Below are 18,852 nucleotides of genomic sequence, written 5' to 3'. Positions count from 1 at the left end.
AAGTTATAAGCTGAGTTATAATTTAGAGAATGATCATAATCAAAGTATTTTTTTTTACAAAATAATCTATAGTTATTATGTATAAGCATAATGACTTTTCATAATGCCAGTTTTTTTTTTTTCTCAAAACAGGTGAAGAACTAGGCCATCTCAAAATTCTTCCTGGCATAATTTTATATGCTATGGAGTAGGTATTTACATATAAACGTCATTATTACATAGCTTGCTTTAGGCTTTATTGTTTCAGGATAAGATGTATTATTTATTAGCTGAATGTTTTCAAAAGCCATGAAGGTAAATGATTTGCACATTCAATAACACTAAAGCCTTGAGATATAATGATATTTACTCTAGAGAAAATTTGGTATTAGATTGCTGCTTCTTGGAATCCAGCTGAAAGTTTTATTATTAGTTCAAGTAACAAAAAGAACTGATGGACAGTGAGCAAATTGAGAGCAAGATCATATTTATATTCACAGCTCCTAGTAATGCACTTGGCTTGGAGTGCTCACCGAAAAAAAAAAAAAAGCTTTTTAACGAGTACCTGTTGAATGAACAAACTAACTAACAATAAAGCAGATTCCCCATGTGGCAGTTCTTTGGCAAAGGCAGTGGCACTCCAGAATTGTAAATCACAATGTTAATTGTCCACATGTGCTAAGTGTAATTCCTGTGATTAAGATTTTATTATATTGCTGTATAAACCAAAGGAGATTTACTAAATCTTTCATGTGTTTTACCTCCAATAATTTCTCCACACTCTCTTCCTATAATCCCCCACTCACATAGTTCCTACAAAAGTGAAAGTTAAAATCTGGCAATAAAACTACCACTGGCCTAAAAAAAAAAAAAAATGCCATTATATACATGTGTTATCTGTCTTCTATCAAATTTGTTTTACTTTTATTTGAAGAAATGGTAAGAACAAAGCCCATTTATATAACAAACATTTAAGGAACACATTACTGTATGTATATAGCTTACTACTATACAATTAATTTGGTTTATTTTTCCATTCAGGTAAAATGGTCTCCCAGTCTAAATTCACATTATTTGCTTCTCTGCTGAGGGAATTCTCAGAAATTTGATGGCAGTATTTTCCATATCATATCAATTTCTCTTACAACACATACAAATTTCCTTCAGCATCTCAAATGAGTAAGATTTCAGTTGTTACCATCAATTTCCTAGGTTCAGCAAGGGAATATCGTTTTGTCAAGTCTATGGGTGAACTGTACTCTGAATGTTTGGAAGATAATTTGTATACTTATTCTCCCTGAAGGATGGTCAGCTTACTTTGATGTTAACATCTGGTATTATGTGATTTTGTAAATTGATTTTTTAAAGTCTCAGGCAAAAGAACTAAAGCTTTCTTTTCCCTAGACTTCCTCTTTCTTCACTGGGTTCCAGTTTGCTAAAACGGGATTTTAATTCAAATATTCTCCATATTGGAGTTGTAGAGGGGTGGCTGGGTGGAGGGTGAAGGATGGAAGGGTGAGGGAATGGAGCCTACGTAGGAGGTTTGAACGTTCAACCCTAGGATATCAAGTAATGTCAAAACTGAACAACCCAGTGTATGTTTCCTCACTCTACAGTCTGAAAGTAGACTTGCAAAAATTCAATCAGAAAAAAATATATAATTTTCTGGGTAGGTCTAGGCATTAGGTATCTTTTTTTCCATCATCTTCTATTATTTCAACCTCATGCTTGACTGATTTTTAACACACTAGAAAATGACTAAATAGATAACCAAATAATTCTGTAGTTTCAACAAGACAGACCTCACAGAAGATGGTGTTTCCATGTTTTTGCAAAGATGAAAACGCAGTAGTGCTCTCTATGGCTGCAGCATATATTGCCACCCTTCTAATCAAAGGCAGAGGCTGGTGTAAAATGTTTCCGTAGGTTTTCCAAATATCCCTCCGACTTGCATTAATGGCCCTCATTTTTAGTTTGGAATAAGTTGTCCTATTTCTGTTCCTATTCTTTTATTCACAGTGTGACCAACAGTAAGAGGGCAAACGTTTTTACACTTTCAAAGGGTCAACTTTACAACAAGCCTGCAAGTTTACAACAAATTCAGATTTTTTTTAAGCTAACAATTGGTAAAACAGCATCATACAGAAAAAGTTAGTTTTGATAGTTATACTGATGAAAACAAATAATAATTCTAATGCTTTATCAGCTAAAATTATGAAGGAAATACATACCCAAACCTTCCGATTCAAATAGACATGTTTCATCCACACCTAAATCTCGGCACCAGGATAAGAAATTTGCTGTATTGTCTCGGGCGAAAAAAGAGCCCGAGGGTGCACTGGCTTTGCATGGAATCTTCTTTAAGGGCAGACTCTGAAAAACAAAGAAATCTCACAGTGGTGGAATGTCTGGCATAGTCATCACAGCATCACATATTAAATATGCATTTATGTTCTCAGCAAAGTTCTTTAGAATGACCTCATGTCAATAAATAGGTTTGTGAAGAATCACAAAAAAAGGAAATTAAATGCTAATGAAATTTACCTGGGATTAACAGACTATGAAAATCTGTGCATGCAAACATCCTGGAATTTTGAGTAACTAGTAGTAAATGTCCACAAGTCCCTTTTCTGGCTCAGATTGCCTCTGTTTCTCTTTTTCTCATTTGTGTGTTTCTTTATCTATTTATCTGTTTATTTATTGGCCTTCCCTTTCATCTAAACATCCTTTCAGTATTTCTCATCAAGTATTTATAAACAGATTTCTCATTTGTGAAAGGGAAATGCAGAAAACATGAATATCATGCATGAATATATAATACACACACCCGAATTCTTATGTATATACGTATACACATACCATAAAAATTACACAAGAATTAGAAAGTCAAAAGAGAACAGCAGCATTATCTAACAAAACACAAGTTTCCATTACCAATCGCAAGAAAGGGAGATATTAAAAATCTTTCAGCAATAACATTCTACAGTCTATCTTTCAGACTATTTTAAACCATAGGGTATGGCTCTACTATAAAAATGATTCTGGTCTGAACTCTGTTATTTGCCCTTGAAACATATTATTTCCATTCTCTGTTATTTCAGTCTGGGAACTAAGAAAATGATTAAGATAAGGAAGGGTATGAACCTGGACAAACCTTCCTATTATCAGTCTCTCATAAAATTTGAATCACGAAATCTCCCTTGGCAGGTATTATAGAGAGGTTTTGTCGTTGTTGTTTTTAATAGAATATACTCAGTTTCTATGATGTTATGGGTTGAATTCTGTCCCCCCAAAAGGTATGTTCTAGTGCTAACCCTTGGTACCTGTGAATGTTACCTTATTTGGAAATACAGTCATTGCAGAGGAAGTTAGTTAATATGAGGTCATTAGGGTGGGCACTAATCTCTTTATGACTGGTGTCCTTGCAAGAAGTGGAGAAGAGACAAGGAGAGACACACAGGGAAGAAAGCCGTGTAAGCACGGAGGCAGATATTGGTCACAGGCCAAGGAACATCTGGAGCTACCAAAAGCTGGAAGAAACAAGGGAAGAATCTTCCCTTAGAGCCTTCAGAAAGAGCATGAGCCTGCTGACGTCCCGAATTTGGACTTCCAGCCTCCAGAACTGTGAGAGAACACATGTCTGTTGTTTTAAGCCACCCACCCAGTTTGTAGTAATATTTTACGACAGCCCTAGGAAACTAGTACATATGGCTTTCCACAAAGTCATAGAATCACTTCACTGTGATGTGAAACATGTGGAAGGAAGCCACATATTTGGATGATCCAGCCTATATATAGGGTCACTATGAGTTGGAAGAGCCCTGGTGGCCCAGTCGTTAAGCGTTCGGCTACTAACCAAAAGGTCAGCAGTTCGAATCCACTAGCCACTTCTTGGAATCGACTCGATGGCATGAGTTTGAGTTGGAATTGAGCAGCCTACATAGACTTACCTTTGCCTCAAAAATTAAAAAGATCAGAAGAGTACTTTGTTATTTAAATTCATAGACAGAATATTTCCACTCGTTACTGTATATCAGCAAATATAACTAAAATACTGTCTATTGTGGAGCTCCTTAACAACAGTAGTTATACAAAATGAAGTAGTGGCCCAAATAGATTGATGGAGTCCTGTTAACAGCAAACTGTTACTAGAGTTTTTCACATCTAGGGTTTTATGGCCGTGTCTGTATAACTAAAACATTCCGTTACTATATCACTTATGGGTTGTGTCTATCTAATCTCAAAATCCATCTCTTTGTTGCTGACTGAATTTGGTTTAGGGTAGACGTAATGAAAGTCTTTGCATGTATATACGAATATTTATACAGAAATACACTTGTTGCCCTATGGACATATAAATCATATATGGGGTTACTGCTATAGTAATACCACCTTAACTGACTTGGTCCAGCTATCAGTAATGGTTTTCAAAGCAATGCCACCCTCTGTGACTTGTAAAAAATGATCAGAAATAGCATAGTATAGTAAGTTTTCTTTTTAAAATATTCATGAAAATGAAGCAGGCAGTATTTATGAAAATTAAAATACATATATCCATAAATCTAGCAATTGTACTTCTAAGAATACATCCTACAGAAGTAGTAGTAACTTTAATGCTTGAAGATATATGTACAATTATATTTGTTTCAACACTGATTGAAAACAAAGAAAATAGAAGTAAGAATGCATCAAGAGAGGAGTTGTGGGATAACATATAGCATTTAAACACAGTGGAACTCTATGCATTCATTAAAAAGGAATAAGATAAATGTACATGTATTAACCAGAAAGATGTTCATTATATACTGTTAAGCAGAAACAAATAAGTTGAAAACAGACATATACACCATAATTCTATTTTATGATGTGTATGTCACACACACACACACAATATTGATGTCCAGGGATATAGTTAAATTGCATATAAATATGACATAATATGTTGTGCTATATATTTTAAATTTATATATTTATATACAGTAAATTTAGGAAAAATTCAAGAAAGACATGCATCAAATTGATAGCAGTAATTACCTTTAAGGAAATGGGTTGATGGCTGCATAGAGGATCATTTGCTTCTTATTTTACATAATTCAAAAATAACTGATAGGATTTTGAGTGACTTTTACATTTTTCAACATTTGAAATTTAAATAAAATAGGAAAACTATGTCAGCCAAAACATTAAAAAAGGATTTGCTCAAAATAATCTCCAAGAGGTGACTGTAAAGTTTTTTTTTTAATGATGCTAATAAGACAAAATGATATTTTAAAAAGAGAATATAAATAGTAGATTCAAACACTGAACCACTTTAAGATCTACCACCTATAACCCTGGGTGAGGGAGGGGGGAGAACAACCTGCACAATCATTTTTTTTTTTTCTCTTCAGCGTTTATTTATTTATTTACTCTAGGTCAACAGTTTTTTAAAAGAGATTAATTTCAAACTGATCACAAAACATGTTGTGGTTGCAGCTATGAAGTTCTACAACAGGCGAGGTTTTGGAAAATGCTGGAAGAGAGCTGTAAAAATGAGAGGGCTGCTTTAGAGGAATGTTCAGGAACTTTCAGACATACAAGTATTATTTCCTGGTAGAATAGCATTGGATTTCCATACTCTCTGAAGTTCTTCTGTAACTAGTTTTGCGGTTTAATTATAGCAGCAGACTCCAAAGAGAAAGGATGGGGGAAAAATACTGGGAGCTAGATTTTCTGAAAATCTCTTGCACTAGATGGAAGACGAAAAGGTAAATAATAAATGCTCTAAGGTAATTTTTTCCCCCACGCTACGTCAGTACACTTACAGGATACACAAGTCAGCTCACCTAAACCTTCTACTTTTTTTTTTTTTAATTGTACTTCAGGTGAAGGTTTACAGAACAAATAATTTCTCATTAAACAGTAGTACACATACTGTTTTATGACACTGGTTAACAACCCCACGACATGTCAACCCTCTCTCTTCTCGACCTTTTTTTTTTTGGTGAAAATATACATAGCCCAAAATCATTTTAAACCAATGAATGAGTTCGCATGCAGAAGTATAATCCAGATACTACGAAATATTTGACATGGCTAAGGGCATGATAAAGTGCATTATCTGTGTGGCAAAAAGAAAGACAATATCCATATGGCACACAACTGATTGATTTGACACTAAATCCACCAAGAGGCACGTAGTAAAAGAATGCCCATAAACTATAAGACCTTACAAGGACAAGCATTGAGCATACAGATGTAAATAGCACTTTTTCCCCTAGAAGCTTATGATCTTTACAAGTCATCTATATATCAAATACTAGAGTCTAATACTTAAAATTCAATGCATCAGCCGTAAAGAGGAACCAAGTCCTGATGCATGCCACAACATAGATGAACCTAGAAAACATTAGGCTGAGCAAAATGTCAGCCACAAAAGGACAAATACTAATGATCTAACTTACATGAAATAAGCAAATAGAGAGAGAGAAACCAAAAATTATGGGTGGTTAACAGAGGTGGGAGGGAAGGGGAAAGAGGGAGATTTTGCTTAGGGTGCATTGAATGTATTTCCCGGTGGTGGGATAATTCAGAAAAAGATATCGAGAATGGTTGCACAATTTGAAGAATGCAATCAATGTCACTTAATTACACATGCAGAAATTGTTGAATTGCTGTATCTTTCATTGTGTATATTTTCACCACAATAAAAAAAAAATCAATGCAATGATATTGAAAGCATGAAGGCTATTTTAGGACAAATAAAACAAGGATTGGCTATACTCTATAACTTCATAACTTGAGAATTTCCAGTGCATGGGAATTCAGCAGAAAACCTAGTCTGCTTAGTAACTTGGCACTGAAGGTGATTTATGAGGTATTTGCTTCTGTTCTAGAGATGTTAGATTCAGTGGTTAAAGACTGGGAAACTGCAAGCAGTGTGAATGGAAAACTTCTAATCTTCATCCAGATAAAACATTTTATTTGGTAGAATTTAAAAAGTGTCACCTTCATCAGTCCAGACTACTCGTGGACCTTCACACACAGCAACTATAAAGTCTATCACATAAAACTAGAGGTAGCGACCCTGCTCTATTGGCTGGAGGCAGTAGAGCATAGCTTGTAGGGCCCAACATTCTTCCTTGTTGCCCACAAACTAGAAATCAAAGGGCTAAGCAACTCCCTAGAGTTGCTGTGTTATTTATAATTAAGGCTCTTAAAACCAAATCCTGCATTTCACCTGAATTAAAGAGCAAAGGATTCAATAATACTAGCACTGAATACTTTTAGAACTATGGAACCTAAAAAATGTCTTTGAAATATTTTACATAAATATTTAGTTCTCAAAACCTTAGCAATTAGATTTCTTCTAGTTCTGTGATGTTTTTAATTTGTAATTTTTTCTCAATTCTCATAAAAATCATAAAGTACAGCCAGCTCTTTAATCTCCTCTTTAATAATAATAGAAATAAGTAAAATAAAATAAAAACAAATTGGTATGTTGAGTGAAATCAACTCACTTTACTGAGGAAATCCTTAAAAAGATGTTTAGAATGGAATATTGCCTTGAGTAATTATGGATGGATGTGCTTGAATATTGAAAAGCTGACCACAGATACGGAGAAGGGTATCTTAGATCTAAGAAACTGGGGGTTCAAATGAGAACCTCCACACACAGCTCCTGTGATTTGTCCTTCACGTTAGTTTTGCTTTTATGTCCACCTCTGCAAGAAACTCCTTCAGCAATTATATACAGTCTTTAACTCTTTACTCACTTAAGTACTTCCAGACCCTGACATAGTGCCAGTATATATGTCCTCAAAAAATGATTAATAAATGAATGAGAGGTTACACTTGACGCCTCAGACTAGATTATAAACAATTTGAGGGCAGAACCAAATAGTATGTATTACAGTTTCATATTCTCAAGGGAAGTATTTCCAGGACCTTCAAAATTCACTAAATTCAGAACATCACTATGCATAAACTGCTTCCCCAAAATGCAGAAAAGCATAACTCAAAAAGTTAAGTGATACCTTCGAACATTTTTTGAAAGTTACTGGGTATGTAATGCAGAGTAGAGAAAAGCCAAGCTGAATTGAGATTGGGTAGGCATTTAGGCTCACTTTCCAGAGAAGAATCTTGTTATTGTGCACCAGCCTCCAAGGTATGGATTCAATAATTTGTGTTGGCAAAATAAGAAATTATTACCAATAAACCACTAAGATGACGTGCAAATCATCAATAGAATGCATATTAAAATTTCTAATATCTAGAGTCTACTGTAATGTCACTAAGAAGTATGCAAGAAAAAAGGATGTTTTGGTAAATGCTAGGACATATACAACTATGCAACAACAACTTAATAATAGAAGTGTGGACACATGTATATGTATGTCTGCATACTTGTGTATAAGTCTATATATGTGTGTATATAGGTGGGCATACATAGATATATGCAGGTATATATATATGTAAGTGTATGCATCCATATATATTCATATATACAATAAACCACACAGGAGGCACAAACACGAATACTTATTAAACACCCCAAGGGATTGGTTTACAGGGTCTGAAGGCTTCCAACCATAGTCTTGTGGGACAACTCAGTCAATTGGCATAATCTAGTATGTAAAGTATACATTCTACATCCTAATTTGATGAGTAGCATCTGGGTTCTTAAAAGCTTGCAAGACACCATCTAAGATACAAGTACTGGTCTCTATGCATCCACGTGAACCAAGACTTCATCTACCCTGAGACAAAAAGAACTAGATGGTGCCTGGCTACCACTACCAACTGTTCTGATCAGGAACACAATAGATGGATCCTGGTAGAATGGGAGCAAAATGTGGAACAGAGCTCACGTTCTTAAAAGTCCAGACTTATCGGACCAGTTGAGACTAGAGGATTCCCCAAGACTATCGCCTTGAGATACTCTAAATCTTGAACCAGAACTATTCCGTGAGGTCATCTTTCAGCTCAGTAACAGATTGGCTCATAAAATAAAAAATATCAACCATGAGTACTATGCTCCTTTAAAATATCATCTGTATGAGATCAAATGTTCAACACTTACTCTAAAGCAAAGATGAGAAGGCAAAGGGGCCAGAAAACTAGATTACTGGAAATGGAACAATCAGAAAGGAAATAATGAGAAAGTTGACATACCGTGTAAAATGTAACTAATGTCACTGAACAAATTATGCAGAAATTGTTAAGTGGGAACCTAATTTTCTGTGTAAACTTTCACTGAAAACACAATAAGATATTATTTTTAAAAAACTATATATATACTCTCTAAAAAATGAGTCTACTGGTCTACTGGACAATGACTAAGAAAGACCGAAGAAGAACTGACACCTTTGAATTGTGGTGTTGGTGAAGAATATTGAATATACTATGAACTGCCAAAAGAATGAACAAATCTGTCTTGGAAGAAGTACAACCAGAATGCTCTTTAGAAGCAAGGATGGTGAAACTACATCTTACATACTTTGGAGAAGTTGTCAGAAGGGATCAGTCCCTGGAGAAGAACATCATGCTTGGTAAAGTACAGGGTCAGCAGAAAAGAGGAAGACCCTCAGCGAGGTGGTTTGACACAGTGGCTACACAATCGGCTCAAGCATAACAACTATTGTGAGCATGGCGCAGGACTGGGCAATTTTTTGTTCTGTGGCACATAGGGTCACTATGAGTCAGAACCTACTTGATGGCACCTAACAACAACAACTGGTCTACTGTATTTTTTTGCATCTCTCAGTGGAATTAACCCAAGATATGTATTTGTGTCCCCAAAAATACTTGTAGATTGGTTGATTCACATACAATAGAAGGGTATAAATTATAAAAGTGTCCTCCCCGTTTCCTTCAGGTAACAACCAAGGTAGGTTGCAATAAAAAGAAAGAATTTAAATCTTCTTTTAAGTGATTTAATTCACTCCACTACCTCTCAGGTTAATTCCATGATAGGGCTCTGGAGTCTAATTTCCTGCGTTCAAATTCAGCTACATAACGTATTAGCTACGATACCTTGGGCAAGTTATTTAACATCTCCATGCCTCAGTCTCCTCTTCTGTACAATGCATATAGAAAACGATGCACATCTTATTGGCTATGTTTGGCAGTGTGAATTAAATAATATAATTCAAGTGAATGACCTGTTCAGTAAAAGTAATTTCTTATTATTGCATCAGTGCAAGAAAAAAAAAATATTGAATCACCTATGGCTTCCCTCTCCTATATTTTCTTGCAAACATTTCATTCTTTCCCTTGTAGGTAAGAATCAGGAAGTTAGGAATTGGGAAAAAGACTCACAATTTATTTCTTCTTACCCTTTACCTCAAATCTGAACCTCAGCTTCTTTAATAGTTTTCCATAATAATTTCTACAATGATAGAAATATTCTGTATCTGTGTCACGTGTGACACACACAGTGAGCACATGAAATGTGGTGAGTGTGACTGAGGAACAAATTTTTTTTATTTCATTTTAATAAATTTAAACTTTAATAGCCCCATGGTGGCTATCATATTAGACAGCACTTTGGAATGGGAAAGTAAAGCCATTATTTGTGGTTATATAGAGTTCAACATTTGGCAACTTGGCTAGTTTCCCTCTCAACTGCTAATGGCACCCCATGTCTCTTCATTCCTCTCAAATCCAGTGGCTCCCCTACGTATCACTGAGATACACAATTGTGTGGTCATTTGCAAAGATTTTGCCAAATTATATGGTGGGGTAGAGAAGGAAGGAACTAACATTGTGAGTGCCTACCATGATCCAGGCACACAGGAGCTATTTTCATATGGATTATTCTATTTAATCTTCAAAATAACACTACAAATTGTCGTTGTTGGCTGCTGTTGAATTGGTTCTGATTCATGGCAACCCCATGTACAACAGAACAAAACAATGTCTGTCCTATACCCTCTGCATGATCATTGGTATGCTTCTGTCCATTGTTGTAGCTACTGTGTACTTTGAGTGCCTTCCAACCTAGGGAGCTCATCTTCCAGCACTGCATCAAAAAATATTCTGTTGTGATCCACAGGGTTTTTATTGGCTAATTTTCAGAAGTAGATCATCAAACCTTTCTTCCTAGTCTGTCTTAATCTGAAAGCCCCGATGAAACCTGTCCACCATGGGTGACCCTACTGGTATTTGAAACACTGGTGGCATAACTTCCAGCAACATAGCAACACACAAGCCACCACAGTATGACAAACTGACAGATGAGTGGTGGATGAATTAAGTAGGTAATAGTATCTCCATTTTTCAGATTAAGATACTGAGCTCCTACAGAATTTAAATCAAATTATTTGGCCTATAATACCCATATACTTTTAGCTGTTCCATGATATCTCACCAATACCTTGAATTCAATTTATTTCAGCACTTGATTTCATTCTAAAACATTCCAACAGGTAGCATTAAAATAGAAGAATTACGAATTCTATTTCACCTATTCAAACCAGGGAGGAAAAAAAAACAACTGAGAGAGTGGCATCTTTAGTTCTCTATATGCTATGAACTGAAAATTTAATACTAGTAGCTTAAACAATTCATTCTTCATAAAAGTTTGAGACAAACTACTACCCTTGATTACATCAAGTAGACATTTCAGATATAAAATAGAAGAGATATATGAAAGAAGTAATTGCCAAGAACTAATATCTTTCCTTTTCCAAACAGCATATAGAAAGCACTATTCAAATACGCCGGCAATCAAGTCATTCTTTCCATGGTGGAATTAATGTTTCCACTTGTATCAACTTACTGCTTTTAATTTAACTATACATTTTATTGAAAAACATCTCTCTCAGTAAACTTATTTCATTGAACATTCACAGTATCAAAGTAACTAGATACAACTATCACGGAGCTTTAGAAAAGATAAAAATATATTCTGTAAGAGTAAAATTATAGAAATTAAAAAGGGAGGAGGGACCTCTCTGGTATCATAACCCTCTTCTGGAATGTCCATAGAAAAAATGTTAAAAAATTAAAATGCCTTACAGTTGTATAGTTATTAAATTACAATTCATTTTTATGCATCTTCTAATATTTTTTACTTTACCACACCGTGCATTTGTCTCTGATTTCCACACTGTAACCCAGTGGGCTTTTCATAAGGCAAATTTGATTGTTTTTCACCTGCTTAAAAACCTTCAGTGAATTCCTAGTACTTTTAGAATAAAGACAAAGCTCCCCATAATAAGGTCTCCAAGGCTTGTATTAAGCCTGGCTCCTACCTGTCTCCAGTCTTATAAAGCATCACACGCAGGCACTCCCACCTACAGCCACCCTAGCTTTTGTCCCAGTTTTGCATATTCCCTATGATGCCTCCTACCACATGGCCTTTGCACATAACTCTTCTCTTTGCCCTTCCTATACTTCTTTGCTTATCAACTTAAAATTCCAGGTGAAGAATCACTTATTCAAAAACCCACCCCTCACTTCCTTATAATGAGTCAAGTCCACATTGTTCGAAAGCTCTTAGTGCCATGCGCCTGAGTGTGATTGATTAGCAACTATCTCCGCCTCCAGACTGTAAGTTTCATGAGGAATGGAACACTGTCCGGTTTTATCTGCAGCACCTAGCATAGCTGCAGCACCTAGATAACACTTAGGAATATGTGTTGAATAAATACAAATCTGAGTGTAGCTAAGACACATATTCTTCTACCTATAATGAGAGGCAGCAGAGCGGAGTGGTTAAGAGCACAAACTCTGGAGCCAGATGAAAACCAAGAACCAGTTGCTGTTGAGTCAATTCTGAGTAGAAAAGAGCTGCATAGGGTTTTCAATGGCTGATTTTCCAGAAGAAGATCTCCAGGCCTTTCTTCTGAGGTGCCTCTGGGTGGCCTCAAACTGCCAACCTTTTGGTTAGCAGTGAGTACGTTAACCATTTGCACCACCCAGGGACTCTGGAGCCAGATTACCTGGGTTTGAATCCTGGATTTTCACTTAGTTGTGTGACTTCAGGCAAGTGACTCAACTTTGCCATGTCTCACTTTCTTCATCTGTGAAATGGTATACTAATAGTGTCTCCAGAATGCGGTTTCTTTGAGCGTTGTGAGTGTATATGGGAAGTTCTTGAAACAGTGCCTGATGCCTATTCAAGCTTAAGTATGTGTTTTTTAGAAAAGAAAACGGAAGTTAAAGAATGACATAAAATTCAGTCTAAGGCTGCAATGAATCTCTTGGAGATTTGAATGATCACTGAAGCACATAGGTACAATCTCAAAAATATCAATCATTTCCACCAACATATCCTGCCTTCCAGGATATTTATCAAGTCATTATATTTTCTCCCAAACAGAATTTCCCTCTTTTACTTTCGGCCCTATCATCACCACAGTTTCTCAAACTTCAAAAATCAGAGCAGCTTTCAATCTCTTCCTTCTGCAGCCAAATAATTCAGCAACCGAGCTCACAGTTATTTTCCAGTAAATGTCTGGACATTAGAGCAGAGACCTGAAGGGAGGCAGACACAAGCCATACACATATCTGAGGAAAGAGTACACTGAGAAGATAGAAGAGCAAGTGCAGACAGAGGCCTTGTGGCAGATGGAGTCCGCTTGCTGGGTTCAAAGAGCAACAAGGAGGCCAGTATGACTGGAGCAAAGAGGGTGATGAGAAAGTCAACAAATATGAAATCATATAATTAGCCAAAGAACAGAACACATAGGGCTTTGTATAGGCTGTTGTAAAGATTTTGGTTTTTACTCAAGTAACTCAAAGTACCGTTGGAGAATTTTGAGTTAAGAAGTGACATGATCTGACTTAAATTTTAAATTAGTTTATGATTTAGCCCATGTAGAAAGCTCACTCTGACAGGACCAGAGTAAACACTTAGTATATGCTTGCTTCATTATTCACATCACATGTCATTTATTAAGTCTGAGAAAAAAGAACAGATATCTACTTTTCAATGTTTAGCCAATGTTTAAGAACGGCAAAAATGACAAAATGAAACAATGTATAGTTTGGTTCATCATTTATAGTTCATACACACACACATACATATATATATATGTATACACACATTTATTATAAAATGTAGATAAAAATGTAAGGATGGATCTCTCCTGACTTAATTCTCCAACCGCACTTGGGTATATTTATCAAAATCGGTTTAATCTGAGTTTTGTATGTTTATAAATATATTCCTCACTAGGTTGTGATCATCAAGAGCATTCTTGCTTTGGGAGGGTCATGACCTTCAGATAAGGAAAATTTATCTTTGTTTTCACTAGCCTATAACTGAAATTTAGTATTTAATTATGAATATAAGCAAGAAACCACAATAGTATTAACAGTACCTGTAAATTTCTCACCAATGGAAATCACAGATATTTTTATTTTACATTACGGCTATTGCAGGTACCTGGAAATAGCTGGTTTACTATCACTTCTATAAAAATACAGTATTTATTAGAACTAGTACAAGACTTATTAAAAAAAATATTGCTTCTTAATTTTTAAGTTATGATTTTAATGTCTATTTTAATACTGTAGTAACTGTATTTCCATACGATCAGTCCTCTTTGTAATCCTTTATGTTTTATTATATGTATTTAAAAACAGCATTATGAGAAGTGACCCATAGGCTTTACCCAGCTGCTAACAGGGGCCACGGCACAAAACCAATTAAAAATCTCTGTTCTACAAGGAAGAGCCTACGACATATGATAAGTCTCTGCATCCTTCATAATAACGGGTACAAAATAGACTCTCAAGATTTTCCCTGAATTTATTCAGAATTTAGATGGTTCACCCCTGGTTTAAGCTTCCTTTCTTCCCTTTCACTCCAAAAGATTTAATTCTTTTTTTTTTCCCTAACAATTTTTGATTGAGCTAAGGTTTTTTATTGTTGTTGTTCTTGCTTTGTGGTGGTGTTTTTGTTTTCGTTTTTTTTTTTTTTTTTTTTTGGCTTCAAGTTGCTTGAATTGCTACATTACTTATTTTTTACATGGAGCAGTGACGCTAGCTAGCAAGGCATCCGTTAGACAGGCAGCCTATGTTGGTGTGAAATTAGACATGACTAGCAAAGAATGTAAACACATACTAGACGGCTTCACGCATAATCTGGAATGCATTTTCAAACTGCTAAATGAAACAACATAAGATATTCATGTAGTCAGTCCCTAAAAGCTTAAAATGGCGTTGAAGAGCTCCATACACTGCAAACTCAATTACCTCATCTAAAACACATTATGCTATTACTCTGTAATGTACCAGTACCACATACCTTGGACCACACACACATTTAAATGCTGTAAGTGAGTACCTACATTTTAAATCACCCAGCTAGCCTCAGACATTTTTAAATGAAAAAACAACCCTCTTGTCCCAATTTTCAGTCTCTTAAAAAAGGCTCTTGTTATAAGATCTGCAAATGTTCTCCTTTAAGAAATGACATGTATATTCATTATCGATTTGTTCCAATGACTTGAATTCCTCCAAAGCATTTAGTAACAGCTCATTTTAAAATAATTAATTTTCCATTCCCCGTATGGCGAGAGTGACTTCTCTTGACACAGTATATTATATCCACAGTGCTTTGAAATAGCAGTGCCCATAATTAGAGCTATCAAATATCATGAAAACAGTTCCCCAGCTACCCGCTTTACAATCTTGTCTTGCTAATGTTCCTGCCTGAGGTTAAAGGCAGGATGTGAGCGTGTGAGTGAAAGAGATGATGTCATCCTGGAAAAATTCAGTCAGGTTTACTTTTGTACTCAAGGGACAAGGTTCTGTTGGTGCTGCAAAATCTTGTAGATGAAAAAAAAAATATGTCAACCTCTCTCTCTGATGCACAATTTGTTGTAATGTTTCTTCTTGCCCTCTGGAGTTTCAATTCGTGTTTTATTTTTAGTCTTACCTTTCCTATGCCTTTAGTGCAACATTTACTTACACTGCAAAACAATAATTTGTCGTTTTCAGGTTGTGAAAAGAAAAAAACTTCTGAAGTTTGGAAGTGGGGTTCTTTAACAGCAGATTAGCATCTTTGTAGCCTCTGAAATCTTGTAAATTTCTATGTGAGAATAAGGCCACCTGGTCTTTCTCTCTCACTGGCTCTGGATTGAGTGGATTCTCAGCATAGTACAGAGCAAGTCTAGAAATACCCTCTCTCCCATCTCCCAGCTCAAAGACCTCATTAGAAGCAAACCCTAGTACAAGGAGAACATAAGCGTTTGGGGAAAATTATGACTTGCACTTGCTCATATAAAAAGGTTGGTAGCTACTGGTTTACAACCAGTAGGAAAAGGAGCCAAACATGATAATAGATTGCATTTCTACCCTCCTGTAATTTAAGTGGAAATTCTGAAATAATGTTGATGCTTCTCATTTGCTTCTTTATACATAAAAAGAAAACCATCTTAGACATGAGTGTTTGTTCATCTTTTTCCCATGTCATTTTCCATTTGCCAAGGATCTATACACACGTACAAATAATTTTTCGTATATAAAGCCCACCTTCTTAGTAGACATTGGCTTTCTCTACCCGCCCCCCAACAAAGCAGTTATTGAAGGAAACCAAATGAGAATACTTTAGACTTTGACCTTGTGATAATAAAAAATAAGAGTAAAGAATTTAATAACATATGGGTAGTCTGAAGGGTCAAAATAACTTGCTGAAATCCACTTAAAAACCATTACAATAGGCTTATATATAAGTACTTTGGGCATTGTGACATGAGTATAGCTATTATATACATTATAAAGCATGAATTATTATTTTTAATTGGCATCCTTTTTGAAAAGAAGCCCTGGTAGCACAGTGGTTAAGTACTTGGCTGCTTACCAAAAGGTCGGCAGTTTGAACCCACCAGTGGCTCCATGGGAGAAAGATGTGGTGGTCTGCTTCTGTAAAAATTACAGCCTTGGAAAACCTATGGGACAGTTCTACTCCATTCTGGAGGGTCTCTGTGACTTGGAATCAACTCAATGGCAAGGGAGGGTTTATCCCTTTTGATTTAGAAGATAGAAGAGACACACCTGAAATAAAAAAATCTGTACATGTGAATTTTTTTATTGTATACTATTATGTTTTAAGTTCTATTCTAAATTCAGTCACGTAATACAATACTGTCTTTCTCTTATATAATACTTCCGATTACTTTGTAACCATTTTTTTCAAATTATTTTGTAAGCTTGATATCAAATCTATGTATTCCCAAAGCAATCTACAGATATAATGCAATCCCAATCCAAATACTAACAGCATTCTTTAATGAGATGGAAAAAATATTCATCATCTTTATACGGAAAGGAAACAGGCCCTGGATAAGCAAAGCATTAATGAAGAAAAAGAACAAAGTAGGAGGCCTCACACTACCTGATCTCAGAACCTACTATACAGCCACTGTAGTCAAAACATTCTGGTTCTGGTAGAACAACAGACACGTAGACCAATGGAACAGAATTGTGAACCCAGATGTGCTAGCAAAACTGATGTCCATCTGTAGAAAAATGAAACAGGACTCATACTTCACACCATACACAAAAACTAACTCAAAATGGATCAAAGACCTAAATATAAAACCTAAAATGATAAAGATCATGGAAGAAAAAATAGGGACGACACTAGGGGCCCTAATACATGGCATAAATACAACACAAACCATAACTAACACTGCACGAACACCAGAAGATAAACTAGATAACTGGGAGGTCCTAAAAATTAAAAACTATGCTCATCGTAAGATTTCACCAAAAGAGTAAAAATAAAACCTACAGACTGGGAAAAAATTTTTGGCTACAACATATCCAACAAGGGTCTAATCTCTAAAATCTATAGAATACTTCAACACCTCAACAACAAAAAGACAAATAATCCAATTAAAAAATGGGTAAAAGATACGAACAGACACTTCACCAAAGACATTCGGGCAGCTAATAGACACACGAGGAAATGCTCGTAATCATTAGCTTTTAGAGAAATGCAGATCAAAACTACAATGAGATACCATCTCACCCCAACATTACTGGCACTAACTAAAAGAAAACAAAAACATAGTACAATAACAAGTGTTAGAGAGGCTGTGGGGAAATTGGAACTTTTATGCACTGCTGGGGAATATGAAATGGTACAACCACTATGGGAAACAATATGGCCCCTTCTTAAAAAGCTAGAAATAGAAATACCATATGATCCAGCTATCCCACTCCTAAGAAAGTATCCTAGAGAAATAAGAGCCATCATACGAATAGACATATCTACACCCATGTTCACTACACCATTATTCGCAATAGCAAAAAGATGGAAACGACCTAAGTGCCCATCAACAGATAAATGGATAAACAAATTATGATACATACACAGAATGGAATACTACACAATGATACAGAACAATGATGAATCCCCAAAACATCTCACAGCATGAATGATTCTGGAAGGCATTATGCCGAGACAAATAAGTCAATCACAAAAGGACAAATACTGTATGAGACCAGTATCATAAAAATCCAAGAAAAGGTTTACACATAGAAAAAAACAATCTTTGATGGTTACAAGGGAGGGGAGGGATGGGGAGGGAAAATCAATAACTAAATGGTAGACAAGTTAACTTTGGTGAAGGGAAAGACAACACACAATGCAGGGGAAGGCAGTACAACTTGACGAAGGCAAAATCATAGAAGCATCCTAGACACATCCAAACACCTTGAGGGCCCAAGTTACTGGTGCTGAGGGCTGGGGATCATGGTTTTGGGGGACATCTAGGTCAATTGGAATAAAATAGTTCATAAAGAAAATGTTTTACATCCTACTTTGGTGAGTAGCGTCTGTGGTCTCAATAGCTTGTAAGTGGCCATCTAAGACATAGCTATTGGTCCCATCCCATCCAGAGCAAAGGAGAATGAAGAAAACCAAAGACATAA

At 35.7% G+C, this 18,852-nt stretch overlaps 1 protein-coding gene across 2 annotated transcripts in view; it reads right to left on the bottom strand.

Annotated features, from left to right (window-relative positions):
* Positions 1-18,852, bottom strand: part of GAS2 (growth arrest specific 2) — a 130,191-nt gene that overhangs the window by 79,303 nt on the left and 32,036 nt on the right. For both annotated transcript variants that reach the window (XM_004369719.2, XM_004369718.2), the window contains exon 4: positions 2,211-2,352. In XM_004369719.2, coding sequence (XP_004369776.1) covers positions 2,211-2,352 — 142 coding nt within the window. The remainder of the gene's footprint in view (positions 1-2,210; positions 2,353-18,852) is intronic.

Source organism: Trichechus manatus, unplaced genomic scaffold (assembly GCF_000243295.1).
Source record: "Trichechus manatus latirostris isolate Lorelei unplaced genomic scaffold, TriManLat1.0 scaffold00006, whole genome shotgun sequence".
Lineage (NCBI taxonomy): Eukaryota > Metazoa > Chordata > Mammalia > Sirenia > Trichechidae > Trichechus > Trichechus manatus.
The sequence above is the reverse complement of the archived record's forward strand: the minus strand, read 5'-3'. Positions and strand labels throughout refer to the sequence as shown.